The 19500-nt window shown below is 39.4% G+C and overlaps 1 protein-coding gene across 1 annotated transcript in view; it reads left to right on the top strand.

Moving 5' to 3' along the window:
• slc6a11b (solute carrier family 6 member 11b) overlaps positions 1–19500 on the top strand; it is a 135772-nt gene that overhangs the window by 22183 nt on the left and 94089 nt on the right. Inside the window, exon 6 of the mRNA XM_048606355.1 lies at positions 803–935. Within this exon, the coding sequence (XP_048462312.1) occupies positions 803–935 (133 nt within the window). The remainder of the gene's footprint in view (positions 1–802; positions 936–19500) is intronic.

Genomic DNA, 19500 nt, shown 5'->3' on the forward strand with positions numbered 1-19500 from the left:
TTTAACTAAGGTCTCAGCTGTGTGAGGATTCATGGAAAGGATTCACAGCTCACATGAGGAAAAAAAAGCAGTTGCCAAATGTACAGATTTGATCAGGAAGGGAAGTTTCTCTGGTTTTGAGTAACTGTGAAGTGGCGGTGTTGGGAAGTAGATGTAATTTTCTTTTGTCCCGTGTTTTGAAACGTTCCAAGCTCTGTTATGTGCAGATAGTTTTCTTTGTTTTGTTGTATTTATTTTTCTTATGCATAATAAAATTCTGTATTATTGTTAAAATCAAATCTGTAATCCTGTGTGCTTGAGTTTCAGTGAAAGACCGCAAAGGTTAAAAAGAAACAAAATAATCTATCAAGCCTGATCTCATCCTGGAATCTAATTTGTCCAGTAGTAACATCAGCTGGGATCATATCAAAGTCAATGTAATAGAATTCTATAAAGTCGGCTTATCTAGGTTGTGACCTGTGGTGCCTTCATCAGGATATGAAGTGCACTTTTAAATATATCTATATAGAGTTAATCAAATGCTAAATATGTTCGTATGTAAGGTATGATAGGTTAGAGTCATAGAGTCACAGAGATATACAGCACCTCAAAAGTGTTTCATTGGCTGTAGAGCAGTTTGAACTGTATAGTGATTCTGAAAAGTATGATAAGAATGAAAATCTTTTTTCATATAAATTTCCAACTACTGATAACTTTTATTTAAAAGAAAACCTGGCAGAATATAATGAAACCCAATTGGAACATGTGATGGAAAAGATACATTTCAAGAGATTTTTAATAAAACATTATTTATTATCCTTAGACGTAGAGTGCTTGGATTATCAAGTGGAATTGACCACATTGGAAGCGTACGATGGGAACTGGCTCTTTGTCTTCTTGCTGCTTGGATTATCTGTTATTTCTGCATTTGGAAGGGACCAAAGTCCACTGGAAAGGTGAGCTGAGATCTATTAATTTATACTTAACACTTGAAACGATTGAAACATTAATGGCACATATATAGTTTCCTCAATAAAACCCAGTTGCTTCCTTCCAAGCGATAATATTGAATGCGTCTTGATATCGCTAGTATTTAATTCTGCTTCTACCTCATTATTGTCATTAGTTCAGTAGATTAGGGTAATTTATTTGTCAAAGCCAATCACACCAATATCACAATTAAAATAGCTTTCTTGTCTTCCAAAAGAAAATAGCCCTGGCATGCATGGAAATAAATTGTCTTTGGCTTATGTTATAGGACCGTTTCATATTTTTAATATTTTATCATTGTTAGTGTAGATCTGAAGAAAGCAAGTCTGTAATATATAATGAATTTGTATACAGGCTTCTTATTGAATTGCCTCTTTCACATTCTTAATGTTGTTGTAGCATTTGATAAATCAATCCCTCTTAGCCAACACTTTTGTACCTAACATCTTTAGCCGAAGAGGAAGAATTGTCAGAGATACACGTTCATTCATGACTATGGTAAATACCATTCAGATTTTCCTCATAAGACCATTCGTTTGTCACTTGCTGTTTTCTCTGGTGGCCCAACTAATCACGGTAAATCTTGCTTATTGAAAGCAGGCACATGTGAATACAAGCCAAAACTGAAATGTTATCTCCTCACTCTCTGGTTTCTTAACTTCTAAATTTAAACTGAAACCATGCATGACCACAAGTAATTCTATTTACAAACCTTGTTACAATGTATATAAATTAATTAAAAACTGAAGTTAGAAAGCCGATGTCAAACGATAGTGACAAAACATATTAATGAATTTGCAGACTATATTTCTGCTGATGCAGAAAACATGGAACAGTGTTGTGATCAAAATCTTTTGCAATACGAGTAGTGAATTAAATAGTAGTCTATCCTAATGTAATTTACTGTAGTAAAAGTTAGCACCTATATGTTTTTTTACTTGACCAAAACTTCTCTGGTGAGACTTTTGGAAATGCCTTAACTTGACGACAAAACACAATGCAACAAGTTTATAAGCAACAGTATAGTAACTCTGCTTTATCCCAGTCCTCCTTTAGTGTTTAGAAGTACAGTCTGGAACATAATTCTTCCAGGTGCCGCAATAACTTGTTTAGTTACAGTAAAGAACGTGAATTAATTTTTTTTGAGGTTTCTCTATAAGTAACAGTCTGTAGTAAGATTCACAGCAAATTGATATTTGTAGTAAAATCATGACAAATGTGATTTTGTAGACTTGGGTTGCCTTTATGAATGTAAACTAAACTGATGTACCAGTGATCATAACCTGGCATGCCACTGTATTTGTGACCATTTGTTGCGTTGTTTCCAATTCAAGGAATTACAAATGACAAATTTCACAAATATTAGTCTCCTTCCTTCTTATACCAGACAAGATCCTGACTGTGGTTCATTCTACATATTGTCAGGCCAGGAGGGTTGATTGGCTCCCCTCTTTTTAACCCCCTCTCAGTTGATTGCAACAAATATTTTTACTTTTTAACAATTCAATTAAGCTTAGTTAACTCAGTCAAAAATGAAAGCAAGGCAATTCCAAAGTTTCTTTGAGAGAATGAGTGGAGTTTTATTACTAAGCAAAATTAAAGACATAGAAAAAATAAAGAAAATATAAAAGAACACTAAGAAAATGTGATATTAATAATGTGTTTGCAAAGTTGGGTGGGGGCTTGTGGATGTCAAGTACAGACAGGAAGATTAGGCAGTTGCAGTTTAAAATTCTTCACTTGTGTGTGACAAATCTGAGTCTCAACTGCTGTTGACCTGGTACATCAGCAAAGGTAATGTTTGTAGGTATCCTAAGCTCTCAGTGAAGGCTGTTGTTCCATTTTGTTTTTTTTTAAACGAGGTATTGATTTCTTATCTTGACGAGAGAAAGAGAGAGGGACACTGGCAGAGAAAGTGTCTTCAATTCTTGCTTACAAATGGATTTTTCCTACCTGCAGCTTAAAAGTAGCTGTTGATAAAGGTCCATTTGTATACTTCTGAGTCTACACATTGCTTTTCCGAATACTCCACAAAAAATCTATCATCTCAATATGTAAGTTTGAATCAACCAGTTCCATTGCCTATTTATAAGAATGTTAATTTTAGCTCAGACTAATGTTTGCTGAGTCGTTTCATGAGCTTGTCTCAACCTAGTCAGGTAATCACAACAGCTATTTTAAATGAGCATGTGTCCTTTTTTTGTCTATAGAAATCTCAGGTATTAACAGCAAATGAATGAAGTTGAATATTGATAGTCCATTTTCACTACAATTTGAGTCCACTGGACTTCTTACTTTCAGTGATAATTAACCCTTGTTTCAGAAAAAAAACCCGCCTCTAATGTGGCTAATAACTGTGCTGTATTTACTGTTAAAAGAACTGTTTTAATGAACATTGAAAGTCGTATTAATTACATCTATCAGTGCCACATATAAAATCATGACAGAAACGTCACTTTGAAGTCTTTAATGGACAAGTTTTAAAATTAAAAAAACGCTGTTGTAAACGAGTTTGAGAAATGAACTCAAGCCATAGACTCCTTCTACCTTTGCATTTTGTGCACTTTCCCTCACATTAGAAGAAGCCTGACTTACACTGATGCCAGCAGCTTAGATTCTGTCATTGGTTGCGCTCAGAAGGGTTTTCAAAAGCACACTATAATGAGCCTAATGGATTCAATGAGGCATAAAGGAACACTGGACAAAGGAAAAGAGATGTGTGAAATAAAAGGAATGAGCTACATTGTGATGACCTAGGAAAAGGAGCTAGGCAGCAATGATTATATCTCCTGAAGTGTCTTTTGTTTCAGTCTGCAGTAGTAGCAAAGAATGGTCCTCCACGGAGAGGCATTAATAGTAGGGCAAAGATTGATCTCTGTATTCACAGGGGGGAAGAAGAACATTCATGAGATGCATGCAGAGTTTCTGCACTCCAACCACCCCTGTGTGGGGAATTAAAGCAGCCAGTGAAAGATTTTTTTCCTGTTGAGATCTAAGCATTCAAGTCGGCCTCCAGGCTGTTTGCTGCATGTCTTTGTATTTGTGGTTGGAAAGTTTTTCACATATTTCTCAACTCAGGAATAACGGTAAACCAATACTCAAAAGGCTCAAGCAATCAATAAAGTCTTGATGAGCATGTAATACAGAATAATCCGACAGACTCCTAAAAGAAGTTGTAGCAAGGAAAGCAAACGTATATCCAGAGAGAAAAACAAACTTATGGGGCTAGGGGAGAGAGAAAGGGAGCTGGATGATTGAGATGACCAACACCAGTAGAAGAGTCCTCCTTTATACTTCAGTTTTCTACTCGAAGATGGGTCTGGCCCACAGCACGACAGTATCTACCGTGGGAGGGGAAGAAGCTAGGTCTCAAATCTACTGCAACCAGCCAGAGACTGAACTCCATGGTATTAACATCAATCTGATCCATATAGCTGTCCAGCTGAGTGTATCAACTGGTTCCCTGACTGTCACAACATATATAAACTTCATAGAATCCCTACAGTGTGGAAGTAGGCCATTCAACCCATCGAGTCTGTGCCGCCCACCAAAAAGCATCCCACCCAGACCCACGCCCCTAACCCTGTCCCTGTAACCCTGCATTTCCCATGTCTAATCCACCAAACCTACATGACTTTGGACACCATAGGCAATTTAGCATGGCCAATCAACTTAACCTACTCATCTTTGGACTTGCATGTTGTAGCCTGGAGCTATAGTAGAGGCTCCAATTTCTTTCCATAACATGGCTGACCATGAGTCATACCCTAACCACTGCCATTGATGTATGTTGGAAGGATTCATGATATGCTGGCAGTATCTCACAGGTGCTCTTTTATTCCTCTTGGCAAATGTTTCTACAACAAGGTTATGTTGTAATCACAATGCTGAAGTGTGCATCTATGGGATGGAGGGAAATCAACAGTGGCTTGAAGTGACTTGATCATTATTCAATGAACTCCAGTACCTTTTTCAGATTTTGACATAAATTTTAATTTTATTTTGATGCCATTTTGTAGCGTACCATTAGTATTCCATTTATGTGTAATGATGACTGTTCAGTTTATGCACTAAGTCTGATTGGATTGTGAAAAACCCACCCAAGAGCACATCATGGCTGATATCCTGTGAGGGGGCAGCACAGTTGCTCAGTGGTTAGCAATTCTGCTTCACAGCACCAGGGACCTGGGTTTAATTCGACCCTCAGGCAGTTGTCTGTGTGGAGTTTGCACATTCTTCCCTGTGCTTGCTTGGGTTTCCTCTGGGTGCTTCAGTTTTCACCCACAGTCCAAAGATGTGCAGGTTACATGGATTGGCCTGCTAAATTGCCCATAGTGTCCAGGGATGTGCAGGCTGGGTGGATTAGCCAGGGGAAATGCAGGATTACAGGGATACGGTAGTGGGGGTGGGTCTGGGTGGGGTGCTCTTCCGAGGGGCAGTGTGGACTTGATGACCCGAATGGCCTGTTTCAACACAGTAGGAGTTCTATGATTCTGTGTGCCACCGTTGACAATTGGTGAGGAATATAATTTGTATATTTTCTAAGTAATGCATAAATCGACCCCACATGTGAATTATTTTACAAAAATGGGTCAAGTAGGGAGGTGAGAGTTGCTCAAGGACTCATTTGCCCAACTGTGACATCAAAGAGTCCAAACAAAGTTGGAGTCAATGGGTATCAGAGGGACAATTCTTTGCTGGTTGGAATCAGACCTGGCACAAAGTAGGATGATTGTGGTTGTTGGAGGTCACTCACCTCAGTTTCAGGCCATCTCTGCAGAAGGTTGTGTCCTGGGCCTAATCACAGTCAGCTGCTTCATCAGTGACCTGTCCTCCATCATAATGTTAGAAGTGGGATGTTCACCAATGATAAAGCATTGCATATCCAAATACTAGAGTGTCACTGCTGGAGGTCACCACTGCTCATGCTGCAGGGAAGTGTGGTACCCCAGTTTTGAGTTGTAATCAAAGGATGGGTAAGACCTGAACAATATCCAGGCTTGAGTCAGAATCATGGAACTTTCTCCCTCATGGCAATGTGGGTGTACTAACAGCAAATGGACTTCAGTGGATCACAAAGGAAGCTTACCATCAACTTCTCAAGGACAAATAGGGTTGGGCAATAAATGCTGCCCTAGCCAGCGATGCCCACTTCAATGAGTGAATTCAGAAAAGACCTCCCTGGGTTTCCTGTGTGTAGCAAAATTCTGTGTTGATTCCATGACATATGGAGATATGTTTTTCTATTTTTTGTTATGTTGTATTAGAATTGAATTTTGCAGTTCGGGTGGCAGAAAAGGAGTAAGTTAGGCAAGAAACCACAGCAATTGCTACATCAAACAATAGATGATGATATCAACAGTAACAGCCATCTGAAGGGAACACTCAAACTTTTTCAAACTAAATATACCATAAAGCATCCAAATTAATGGTATATTATTGGTAATGGTATTTTACCTTTAGCATTGTGTAAAAGGCTTACTCTGAATAACCAGTTCATTCAGAGTAATAATGAATTAAAAAACATTTCTCTACATGTGCAACAAATGTATATACAAAAGTGAGAAATTTACCTGACAAATACATGTGTGAAACAAATTCTAAACATTTGTCCTGAGGAGAAAGTTATTAAAGGAGTGAATAATTAAAGAGCATTTCTCTGAACAAAGTGTCACTAAATTATCATGTTAATTAAAGGCAAATCAAAATATTTCTTATATCAGAAGGGAATTCTGAAAAGGTTTTAATTCGGTTCAGATTATAGAAGTTTTGTACTTTTGGATTATTTGATCTTTGGAAATGTCAGAGTTCTTTTATGCCTGTAAAATTGTACAGTAATGATTGACTAGATTTATGCAATTGTTAGTGCTGTAAGGAACAATTTAAAGTAAAGGGTGAAAACATAAGTGAGTGACACATTAAATATTGTTCATTGCGATTCATAAAGCTAACCTGAGATTGTAAGACTTTGGGAGAATCTGTGTTCAGCAAAACTTAGCAATTATTTTATATGAATATTTCTGTGAAACTACCTACCACCATTCAACCAGTTAATGTATAATTTTGATACATTGTATGAACATAAATTTGATATGCAGTTCTATTCTTTAGGACTGAAAGCTACTTTAATTCAACATTTATAGTGTTGGACAGACTGTATTGAGAGCCTTTACTGTTGACGTCAATCCATTTCCTTTTATCTCTATACCTTCAGTATAGCTGTCACTCCCTCACCATAAATAAGGCTTTGCTGAACCTGATGATCACTTGTTCAATTGAAAGTCACGAATGATTTGTGAAAAATTTTATCTGTGCGCTTTTTTTTGAACCAAAGACAACACATAAACCGTGGTTAAATGGCAGCATTTTATTAAGGATCTTAAAACTAGCATCACTAAATATTTAAAATAATTGCACGACAAAATGTGGCTGAGTGAAGAAAAGTAGGATAAATGAAGCAGAATTATGTAATGTTAAGTATTATTATGATTACATTATGGTATTTCTAGCCTGGGTTGTAAATATTGTAAATTATGGGTCATTAAACTCTGAATCTTGCATTGCGTTAATATGAAATTTTCCAAATGATTGCTCTAGAATATCAAATCTAAATTCAAAGTAACAATTAGTAGCTGTCATAATAATCTCTCTTGTATATTTTGTTAGCATGAATATTAAAGGACCTAATAATTATTAATTGTTGCCTGTTAGTTAAAGCATTATCTTCGTTCAATGAATAACAAGAAGGGCATCTTGATATCCACAGAAAAGTTTACATGTACTACATGCAATTTCCTGAAGCCATCTCTCGATTAATGCCGTAATGCATTTTTAGTACATTGGTCAAAAGTCCAAAGTTTGTTCGGTATTTAAACAATAAGTGCAATTTATAGTGTACAACACTGAATAGCGTGATGTGAAATACACTGCCCTAAGACGAATCAGTAAATGATTGGCATGTATTATTCACTGTATGGTGCCATAGCAATATTCTGGAGTGTGACATTTATCTTAGAATCACAGAATCCCTACAGTGCTGAAAGAGGCCATTTGGCCCATCAAAAGAGCACTGACCCTCCAAACAGCATCCCATACAGACCCAGCCTCCTACCCTGTCCACATAACACTGCATTTATCATGACTAAACTACTTAACCCCTGCATCACTGGACTCTATGGACAATTTAGCATTGCCAGTCTACCTAACCAGTACATCTTTGGAGTCTGGGAGGAAATTAGAGCACCCAGCAGAGAATCATGCAGACATTTGAGGAGCATGCAGGTTCCACACAGACAGTCACCCAGGGCTGGATTTGAACATGGGTTACCTGGTGTTGGGAGGCAGCAGTGCTAACCACTGAGCCACTGTGCCATCCTCGTTGGGGAGGGGTGGGGGGTGGGGTGGTGGGGAGTGGAGGAGCATCTTCTGATGCTCATAGTTAAAGTTCTCGATAGCTGCGACAGTTGGTTCTTTAGCTGTATGAACTTAGTACAGCATCATCATAGCAGGGCAAGCCTCTGCTGATAACTTAGCCTCTTTTTCCTTGGATCTTAGGTGATTGAGGCTGAATAGCTTTCCATTGATTCTGGTACACCAGACATCCTCTACAGATAATTTCAAAACATATGACAGCAGCAAATTTAAGAATATTCCAAAGTGTCAGTGCCAGAGCATAGCTGTATTTGACCCCAGTGTGGATTTCACAGTGTAACATTATTTCTCCATCATAGAGAAGTTATTCATGGCTTTTAACTCGTATTAAAACTAATTAAATCAGGATCTTGATCAGCTGGGCCAATAGGCTGAGGAATGGCAGGTGGAGTTTAATTTAGATAAATGTAAGGTGTTGCATTTTGGTAAGACAAAGCAGAGCAGAACTCACATGTTAATGGTAGGGCACTGGGGAGTGTTGTCAAACAGAGATACCTAGGAGTTCAGGTACAGTGAAAGTGGTGTTACAGGTAGATAGCATGATGAAGGATTCGGCACACTTGCTTTCATTGGTCAGAATATTGAACATAGGACTTGGGACATCATGTTGCAGTTATATAGGACATTGGTGAGGCCACTTTTGGAGAACTGCATATAGTTCTGGTTGCCTTGCTATAGGAAGGATATTAATTAATTGGAGAGGGTGCAAAGAAGATTTACAAGGATGTTACCAGGATTGGAGGGTTTGAGTTATAAGGAGAAGCTGGATAAGCTGGAATTTTTTTTCCCTGGAGCATAGATGTTGAGGGGGTGACTTTATATAGGTATATAAAATCATGAGGGGCATAGATAAGGTGAATAGCAAGGATCTTTTCCCTAGGGTAGGGGAGTTAAAAACTAGAAGGCATGGTTTTAAGATAGGAGGGGAAAGATTTAAAAGGGAACTGCCAGAGGAAGTGGTAGATGCGGGTGCAATTACAACATTTAAAACATATTTGGACAAGTACATGAATAGGAAATTTTTAGATGGTTATTGGCCAAGTTCCAGCAAATGGGACTAGTTTAGTTTGGGAAACCTGGTCGGCATGGATGAGATGGATCAAAGGGACTGTGCTGTATGACTCTATGATTCACTTGAAGGAGCCCTGAATGGGGTCAAAGTAAATATAATTTCTTTCCTGAAAAACAAGCGTAGAACAGTTCAATGAATTCACAGTTACCTCAGCAGAAAAGTTTAGTTTGTACAACTCCCAAACCAGGTGTATTTGGTTAGAAATCTGCAGATTATTAAAAGCTGGAAAGGTATAAGCTCTCAGTTTTGAGATAATTCATGTAAGGAGGCATTGCAATTCACAGTAAATAACTGGGAAGAATCAGTTACGTTGAACTAAAAGATTTAAAGATTTGATATAGAAGTGTAATTCCTCTGGATTTGCATCACTGATGATGTTGAGGAATAGATAGAACATTTATTTTGCTGGGTGTTTTAAGATTTTCTCTAACTGGACTCTATATTTAGGTAACTAATATTTTTTGTCCTTTGTTTAATAAACTTTTGTTCTATTGTTAAAGAAGCATTCTGCCTCTATGTCCTAACTTGCACCAAGTCCCATTCACTGATTACCCCTCCGTTTGCTGTCAAACATCATTGGCTGCTCAATTTTTAATGAGGCTCCATCCATGATGCTCTCTCTCTCTATCTCTGTCATCTCCTCAAACTCCACAACTCAGAAGATAACTGCTCTTCCAGTTCTGGCCTCTTGCACATTCTTTATTTCAGTTGCTCCATCATTGACGGCTGTGTCTTCAGCTGCCAAGTCTCTAAATTTTGGTGTTTCCTCTTGAAATCTCTTTGTCTCTCTATTTCTCTTCTGTCCTATAAAACACTCTCTGAAATCTACCTCTTTGTCCAATCTTATGGTCATCTGCCCGAATATTGCTTTGTGTCTCAGTGTGAAATTTTGCATGCAAGAATACTTGCAAGTACAGTTGAAGGTTTTGACTTCAGATTTGCTGCACTTTGTAATCATTTTCTAGACATCGAAATATTTAGAATAGAAAAGGAAACGTATTTAGAAGATACCAGGTAGTTAAAGGTAAAGGAAAATCAATGAGGAGTGAGTTCTATTCACAGTACTTGCTCACTTTACATTGAAAAAAACATGTGCTAATGAAATATTTGCCTATCTTTTATTAAATGTTTACCTCCTTGGAGCCGTTTGATGGAATTTGCATTTCTTCCAAGCTTTTGTTGGAAGAGGCAGTGATGAATGCAAGAAAACCATTCCCCCACTCTGCTTAGTGGGTGTTCTTAAGCAATGTGTTTCTCTAATTGAATAGTTTATGATTTGTTTTCCTGTTTTCTTTGATTAAGCTCCTGAGTCACATGTTTGGACAGTAGCCATAGCTAGCCCATAGAGCAGAGCTTTCATCCTCCCTTGGTTGCCTCATCAATGGGAGAGCATTACTTCTTTTATGGGATATTCATATTGTTTCGACTGGTGATTTACCTTCAAATTAGCATAGTTCATTAAGATAAGGCTCATTAAGAAAGGTTTCCTCTCTGATTTTCGCTCTGTCAGGAGTACACATTCATTTGCTAAGAATAGATTCTCATCACAATAGTGACATGATTTTTCTCATGGTGAACCCTCGCAAGCAATTTCAGTGACACTGCCACCTACCTGGCACTCTGTGTATTTTTCACTAGTAGCAACAATCACTGCATTGAGTTGGGAGGTCATGTTGTACAGAACATTGGCTACGCCACTTTTGGAATACTGCTTTCAATTCTGGCCTTCCTGCTATAGGAAAGATGTTGTTAAACTTGAAAGAGTTTAGATAAGATTTACAAGGATGTTGCTGGGTTTGGAGGGTTCGAGCCAGAGGGAAAGGCTGAATAGGCTGGGGGGCTATTTTCCCTGGAGCGTCGGATGCTGAGGGGTGACCTTAGCGAAGTTTATAAAATCATGAGGGGCATGGATAGAATGAATAGCCAAGGGTTTTTCCTCAGGGTAGCAGAGTCGAAAGCTAGAGGGCATAGGTTTAAGATGAGAGGGAAAAGATTTAAAAGGGACCTCAGGGGCAACTTTTTCATGCAAAGGGTGGTTCACGAATGGAATAGGCTGCCAGAAGAAGTGGTGGAGGCTGGTACAATTACAACATTTAAAAGCTTATGGATGGATACATGAATAGGAAGGTTTAGCGATATATGGGCCAAATGCTGGCAAATGGGACTAGATTGAACAAATGAAAAAGTACAGCACAGGAACAGGTCCTTCGGCCCTCCAAGCCTGTGCCGACCATCATGCCCTAATTAATCTAAAAACAAACCTGCCATTTTTTGATCTGTATCCCTCTATTCCCTCCCTATTCATGTACCCATCTAGGTGCCTCTTAAATGTTTTCAATATGCCCACTTTCACTACCTCTTCTTGTAGTGCATTCCAGGCTGCTACCACTCTCTGCGTGGAAAATTCACTCACACATCTCCCTTAAACTTTCCCCCTCTGACCTTGAACCTGTGCCCCCTTGTAATTGAGGATATCTGGTCAGCGTTGACCAGTTGAAACAAAGGGCCTGTTCCAGTCCTGGTCAACTCCATGACCCTGCGACTACATGGATGTGTAATTTGGGCCAGAAATACAGTCACAACCAATGATAAAAATAAGCTGAGAATCCCAGCTGAAGTAGCTAAATAGAGCTAAATAGGGATTGGGTTACATCAGTGGATTATTTCTTATATTCTGGAAACCTTCTCTGAAATGCTATTTGATACTTGAGTCCTACCAATAAGGACAGGGCCCAGCCATACCATAAACTTGACAGGTCATTCAAAACAACATCAGAATGAAATTGATCTCCAGCTGGTGGAGTTGAAATTTCCCCTCCATAGAAATGACAAGGTAGATGGCAGGAAGTAAAGGGAGATACCACCCCCTTCCCACCAAATCAGCAATTAAATTCTGGGCAATGAGGTCCATAGCCTATCTTTTTTTTCTGTTGCCAGTCAAGGCCTTTAAGTGGTCAATTTAAAAACAAACATAAACACAGAACATAGGAACGGGGTAGGCCTTTGAGCTTGCTTTGTCATTCAGTATGATCATGACTGATCATCCAACTCAGTACTGTGTTCCTGCTTTTCCCCCCATGCCCTTTGATCCCTCTAGCTGTAAGAACTATATTTAACTTTTGTTTAAAACATTCAATCTTTTGGTCTCAACACTTTATGTGGTAGAAAATTGCACGGGTTCACCACATTCAGGGTGAAGAAATTTCTCCTCATCTCGGTACTAAATGGTCTACTTCACATCCTTAGACTGTGACTCCTGGTTCTGGATTCCCCAGTCGTCGGGAACATCTTTCCAAAGTTTCCCTCACTAGTTCTGTTTAGAATTTTATAGGTTTCCTAAAAATCCCCCCCATTATTCTAAGCCTGGTGAGTACAGTCCTAACTGATTCAGTCACTCTTCATACATCAGTCCTGCTATCCCAGGAATCTGTCTGGTGAACCTTTGTTGCACCTACTCCAGATTCTTCCTAAGGAGTAGGCCTTTGTCCTGTTTCAGTTTTATCTCAGTGGGAAAGACATGTAACAGCCTTTCCAACTGCTACAATGGGGAAGTCTCCCTGCAGGTTGGTAGGGGAGTGGAGGGGAGGGGAGCATTGATTTGCCCCAATCTTGGGACATTCCCTTACGTCAGTTCCGATTCAGCTGAGTTCTCACTTAGTGTGGCACCCACCCTGCAATTACTCTGAGGAATAATGGCTGATTTTCCCATTACTCCTCACCTTTGATGCTGCTGTGGAGCCAAGACCCTGGCCCTTTAAAGTGGTACTGAACGTCAAATTGGCTGCCCGCCTCTGGCCTTGAGTTGGGGGAGGGGGAAACACCACTTTTCCAGGACCTGATTGGCCAAGAGGCCTGTCTGATTGACACTTGATCCAGAGCGAGCTTTCTCATTGGTTGGGGCAGAGGTCAGTTACCCCTGAAGCCCTCCTGCCCTTACACTTGGTGCTTTAAGAGCTAATTCGTGGCAATGATTTGCTACAGCTAGCAAAACTGGACTGGGCCATAAAATTGATCTTAGTCACTTTTTGAGACTATTTCAGCATTACTTTCAGATTGTAATACTTTTTTTTCTTGCCTGAAAGTTTCTTCCTTCCCTCCAGGTTTCTGAAGATGCTAATTTCTCAACAGGGCACAGTCCCAAAAATGGCAACTGTCACTGTTATTTCACCCAATGTCGATGCCTGTGAAGGCTTTGCTAATTTTGTTCACAGTGTCTTGCAATGATTTTTAAAAAAATACTATTTTATATAATGCTCATTCCACAGAAGTTTCAAACCTTATTTTGAAAAAGCGAAATACTGGCTGCCTAGCAACCACAAAAAGAATCACATGACATTGAGTTTTGCAGTCTGATGCCACATTGTAACATCTAAGTATTCTTAGCATGCACACTCAGATGTGGAAATTGTTATTAATTCTTGCTGTGATCTTTACGATCTTCTTCAAGCTGCACTATCTATTTAAAATAAAGGGGCTCAATTGTCACAAAAGCACAACGTAATTTTCATGAGGGTGCCACTCTCAGAATCTTGCTAGCTGTAAATACAAAACCTTTGCATGAAAAATTGTTCTAATTTAATCATGCAATACAGCAAAAAACTCTGCCACACACGAGGACAGGAATTAATGTACAAAAACACCCAAGCATCCATTTTATATGGATACACCATGCAATGAAGAAAGGAGCTAATATTCATTAATTGTTGCACATTTAGCATCAATATATCTGACATGACCGGAAACTGACCCAGTGCTTTGGGTGCATGTTTGGCCAGCAAATATTTTGTTTGTATTTACCATCGATATCTCTCTGGTAGCCAGCACATCCTTGTAAAATAGGGGATATTTATAAAAGAGAAAAACCAGAGTGCTTCTCTCATCCTGAAGGATTTTCAGACTTTCCTGCTGCTTTATGTTCTAATCATTTCTCTGCAGCATTTCAGAAGTTGTGATAATGATATTCTTTGAACTTAATCTCTTCCAGCTCCCCACAGAATGTACTGATAATTCAGCTTCTGTAACTATGTTCTTTTTTTTAATTCATTCGCGGAATGTGAGCATCACTGGCTAGACCAGCATTTATGCCCATCCCTAATTGCTCTGAGGGCAGTCAGAAGTCACCCAGATTGCTGTGGGTCTGCAGTCACAGGTAGGCCTTTCCTAAAGGACATCAGTGAACCAGATGGGTTTTTTCAACAATGGTTTCAGAGTAATCATTAGACTGTTAATTCTAGATTTTTTTTAATTGAATTCAAATTCCACCACCTGCGATTATAGGGTTTGAACGTGGGATTCCACAACGTTACCTGGGTCTGTGGATTCATAGTCCAGTGATAATATCACATATTGTTTGTTGCAATAACTACAATATGGTGAATGTAAATTGTTTCACCGTTGAGACAGGATAGAGTTCCAGTCAATCATTAGAGTTCCATACGTTCTGGAAGGCCCGGGGTTTATGATTGTTGTCAGTGAGTGAGTTGAAGCAATGTAATTGTAAGTGAATAGAACAAAGTGAAAGATTTGAGTTTTAAATTTTTCAAAACTTTATGTTGGGTTAGTTGGATGACATGTAAAGCAGACAGACATTACAGTCGCAGTAAACTGATAGAGAGGCACTGCAGCTAATACCTGTTGCTCAGTAATGCCAGTTACATAGGAAGCTGTGGACCAGTATTACATTTTATGAAATTAAAACCGAAATTGCTGGCAAAACTCAGCAGGTCTGGCAGCATCTGTGGGAAGAAAACAGAGTTAATGTTTCGATAGCAGCTAGGAAAAGCTGATATTTATGCTGAAGATGAGGTTTGGGTGTTGAAGGCTGGAGGAGAAGCGAGAGGTGAGAGGATAAGTGGAGATGGAACTCAGGAAATGAGAGAGGTATATAAGGGACAGGCATTGGTAAACAAGAGAATTATTTATAATAGGCCAAGACAGAAGAGAAGCTGTGTAAGCGATAATGAGAGCTGAGGATAGCAGAGAATGAGTAGTCTGTGTTGACAGCCAAACATGTATTGTGATAATAGGCCTGAGAGCAGTTGCAAATGGATTGGCTGTGCTAAAAGCAAGCCATGTCATAATGGGAGACAACAAGGTGTAGAGCTGGATGAACACAGCAGGCCAAGCAGCATCATAGGAGCAGGAAGGCTGACGTTTCGGGCCTAGACCAAGTCATAATGGGACTGGAGGTGGGGTGGGTAAAAAACATGGAAGGATGGAACCAGGATCTAAAGTTATTGAACTCAACGTTGAATCCCACTGGCTGCAGGTCCTCAAGCGGAAAAATGAGGTGCTGTTCTTTGAACTGGCACCGAAACTCGTTGGAACACAGGGCACTCTGGTCCTCTCCTCCTCCATTCCCAACTCCCCCTCACATCTCCTCACAGCCCCATGGCTTCTTCCTATTTATCTCCTCCCTTCTCACTATCCAAGGCCCTTGACACACCTTCCAGATGAAGCAGCAATTTGCCTGCACTTCCCTCAATCCCTCCTTTATTCACTGCTTACATTGTGGTCACCTCTGCGTTGGGAGATGAAGTGCAGACTGGGCAACACTTTGCAAAATACCTACATTCTGTCTGCAAAAAAATGACTCTGAGCTTCCAGTTGCCTACCATTTCAACATGCTGTCGTGTTCCCATGCTAATATTTCTGCCGCAGGCCTGCTGCAGTGTTTCAACTAGCCTCAGTGCAAGCTTGAAGAACAGCATCTCATTTTCTACTTGGGGACCCTACAGCCTCTGGGACTTAACATGGATATCAATAATTTTAGAGATTGATTCCATCCTTCCATGTTTTTCACCCACACCATCCCCAGTCTTGTTATGACATGAGTTGCTTTTAGAATAGGCAACCCACTTTCATCCAGTCTCCGGCCTGTCATCTCATTACATGGTTTGCTTTCAGCACAGGCTACCCATTCTCTGCCACCCACTGCTCTCATTATCGCTTAGTTTCTCTTCTATTCTAGCCTGCCATCCATAATCCCCCGGTCTACCTATCCCTCTCAATCTCTCTGGGGCTCCATCTCTACCTATCTGCTCACTCCCATCCCAACAGCACAACCACCGTCACCACCTCCTGTTCAGCATAAACACCAGCTTTTCCTGGCTGTTGTTTGTTCTGGTGATGAGTAACTGGTCTCGAAACATTAACTCTGCTTTCTTCCCACAGATATTCCCAAACCTGCTGAGTTTCGCTAGCAATTTCTTTTTTTGTTTCAAATCTACAGCACACACAGTTCTTTGTTTTATTTTACTACGTTTTAAGAATCAACCAGCGTGAAAAGCAAAGCAGGAACTGTATAGAATGTGAGTGCTTTGGTGTGAGTATTTCTAGAATTGTGGAAAAGCTCAGCATTTCTGGCAGCATCTGTGGAGAGAAATCATAGTTAATGTTTTGCAATGGGCCACTGAGGAAGGGTCATCGACCCAAAATGTTAACCCTGATTTCTTTCACAGATGCTGCCAGACCTGCTGAGCTTTTCCAGCAATTTCTATTTTTGTCTGCAGAGTTTGTTACTCATAAGGCCTCAAAATGACAATGAAAGCAGAATCGCAGTTTCTCCAGTGACTTTATGGGACAGATCAACATTTAACTTAGGTCAAAAATCACACGACACCAGGTTATGGTCCAACAGGTTTATTTGAAGACACAAGCTTTTGGACTCTCGCTCCTTCGTCAGGTGTCAGTGAGAGAGGTGGCATCAGTCACAGAATTTATAAGCAAAAGATCAAAGGGTCATAGAACTGATGCGAATGTGTTGAATATGAATCCTTTCTAACTGATTAAAGATTTAACAGCCACCTTAGGTTTGTTCAACACATTCCAAATAAACTTAATAAAAACCAAAAGGACTGCGGATGCTGTAAATCAGGAACAAAAACAAAGTTGCTGGAAAAGCTCAGCAGGTCTGGCAGCATCTGTGGAAGAGAAAATAGAGTTAACGTTTCGGGTCCGGTGACCCTTCCTCAGAACCTCTTGGACTATAATCAGTTGTCGCGTGATTTTTCACCTTGTCCACCCCAGTCTGATACCGGCACCTCCACAACATGTAATTTAGTTATGTAGAACAAGCAGTCTGGAGGATTATTGCTGGATGTGTGTTGAGGTGGTAAGCAATCTATTAAACCTGGTGAAGGTTGATGGGAGTCCTGTAGGTTTAATTAAGGTTCCGAAAGAAGTTTGTCATCTTGCAGGAAAATATCCATGTACGATGTCAGGTGAAGTCAGCATTAAGCTTTGCTGTGATCCTTTTCATTCTCCCACACAATCAGATAACCTTGACAGTACACCATATCTAGTCACTGAATTGACAGCATTTTCCAGTATTTCATACTTGGCTGAAGAAGAGTTGAAAACTGAATACATGAAAGGAATGTGTAAGGCAGCATTAATGCGTAAGTGGGAATTTGTTTGTTTTAACACAAAACATATCATGTAGTTAGGACGATTAAGTGATCAACTGTAATAGTTTTACAGACTTTAGAAGTAATTATCAGCTTTTCAGTTTGTGAAAAATGTCACTTTTACACCAGTGTTAGTTACCTTATTTGCTCCCTGATTTGGTCTTGCAATGTACGACTTCTATTTTTAATTGAAGTTCCATTTATTATGTAATTAACAATGTAAACATTGGTTTTTATTGGTTTAGTCCAGTAGGAAAAAGATAAAGTCGTCAAATAATGTCCAATGTTTCGTTGATATATAATTGATCATAAACAGCTGAGCATTTAACAGAACATTTTGTGCTAATACTTATTACATATGATGAAGTCTAAATTATGGAGAGTTTAACTTGCCAGAAGCTTAAAAAAAGACAGTTGGATGAGAAAATGAACAATCATTTAACTGTCAGGCTGTTTTTCATTACTTAATCTGGCAAAGCCTCAGTTTCCATTTGTGTATTGAAGCATGTTTACATTTTTTCGACTTCCAAATGATTGCCTTACTTATTTTATGTTTTATTTCCGCCCAAGCTAAGCCAAAACTCAGGTGTATTCAGCTACAAGAATATCGGGGATTGTTTTTTGTAAAACAGCAATAATATCAGTTTTGGGCTCCCTTTTTCAGTAAGTAGTAAAATGATAGAGAGGGGACAGAAGGGATTTATCAAGTTGTCATGGGGACAAGAGGCTTCAGTTATGATTAAAGACAAGAATAACTAGCAGCTAGATTCGCAATTGTCAGCAGCGTTAGGATCGGCTGTAAATACTATTAAAAAATCACATTCCGAGAGGGTGTCCCTGAAAATCCTGACATTTTTCAGGACAAAATTGATTTGACAAAGCAAAGGTGGGCAATGACAAATTGAGAACCTGCTTGCCTCCAGTTAGGTAACCATTAGGTTCCTGGAGGAATGGACAGGGCACACATGCAATTTTCAAATGTGATTCTGGTAAAGTCAAGTGGTTTGGTATATATAAGTACATTGTTGTCAGGTTGAAAGCGAGATGATAATAAATTCCTTTTCATGCAGTTAAGAGTATTGGAAAGTGGGGTGTTTGCACTACATGATGTACATTACTTCTGATTTGAGCAGAGAGATAATTTCTTAAACTTCTATGTTGCTGGCCCTCTGAAGTGCTGCCTGTTCTTTACAGCAGGGCAACAAACAAGCTCCATCACGGTTACCATCTATCTTTGGTGCCTGTGCACTATGAGCAGTTCCTGCTTTCTGGAGGTACTTAGCACCACTTATTGGGCAATGCGCTCACCTTCTGCCCAATTAGGGCATTTCCATTTCAAAACATCATTGTATTCCTTCTTTGAAAATCTAGCCACGAGACTCTTCACCAAAGCAGAAACTGTTGAGAGAAGATCTGATAGAGATGTTCAAAATTATGAGAGTGCTTTGACAAAAAAGACCATGGAGGGAAGAACGATTAAACTAATTGGGTGGGTCAGTAGTCATAGAATACAATTCTAAAAATAAAACGAATGAAAGGAGAAATTTGGAAGAATTTATTTTACACAGAAAATTAATAGGATGGGAAATAGCTTACTGAAAACGTGGTAGAAGCAAATTC

Source organism: Rhincodon typus, chromosome 16 (genome assembly GCF_021869965.1).
Source record: "Rhincodon typus isolate 14 chromosome 16, sRhiTyp1.1, whole genome shotgun sequence".
NCBI classification, from domain to species: domain Eukaryota; kingdom Metazoa; phylum Chordata; class Chondrichthyes; order Orectolobiformes; family Rhincodontidae; genus Rhincodon; species Rhincodon typus.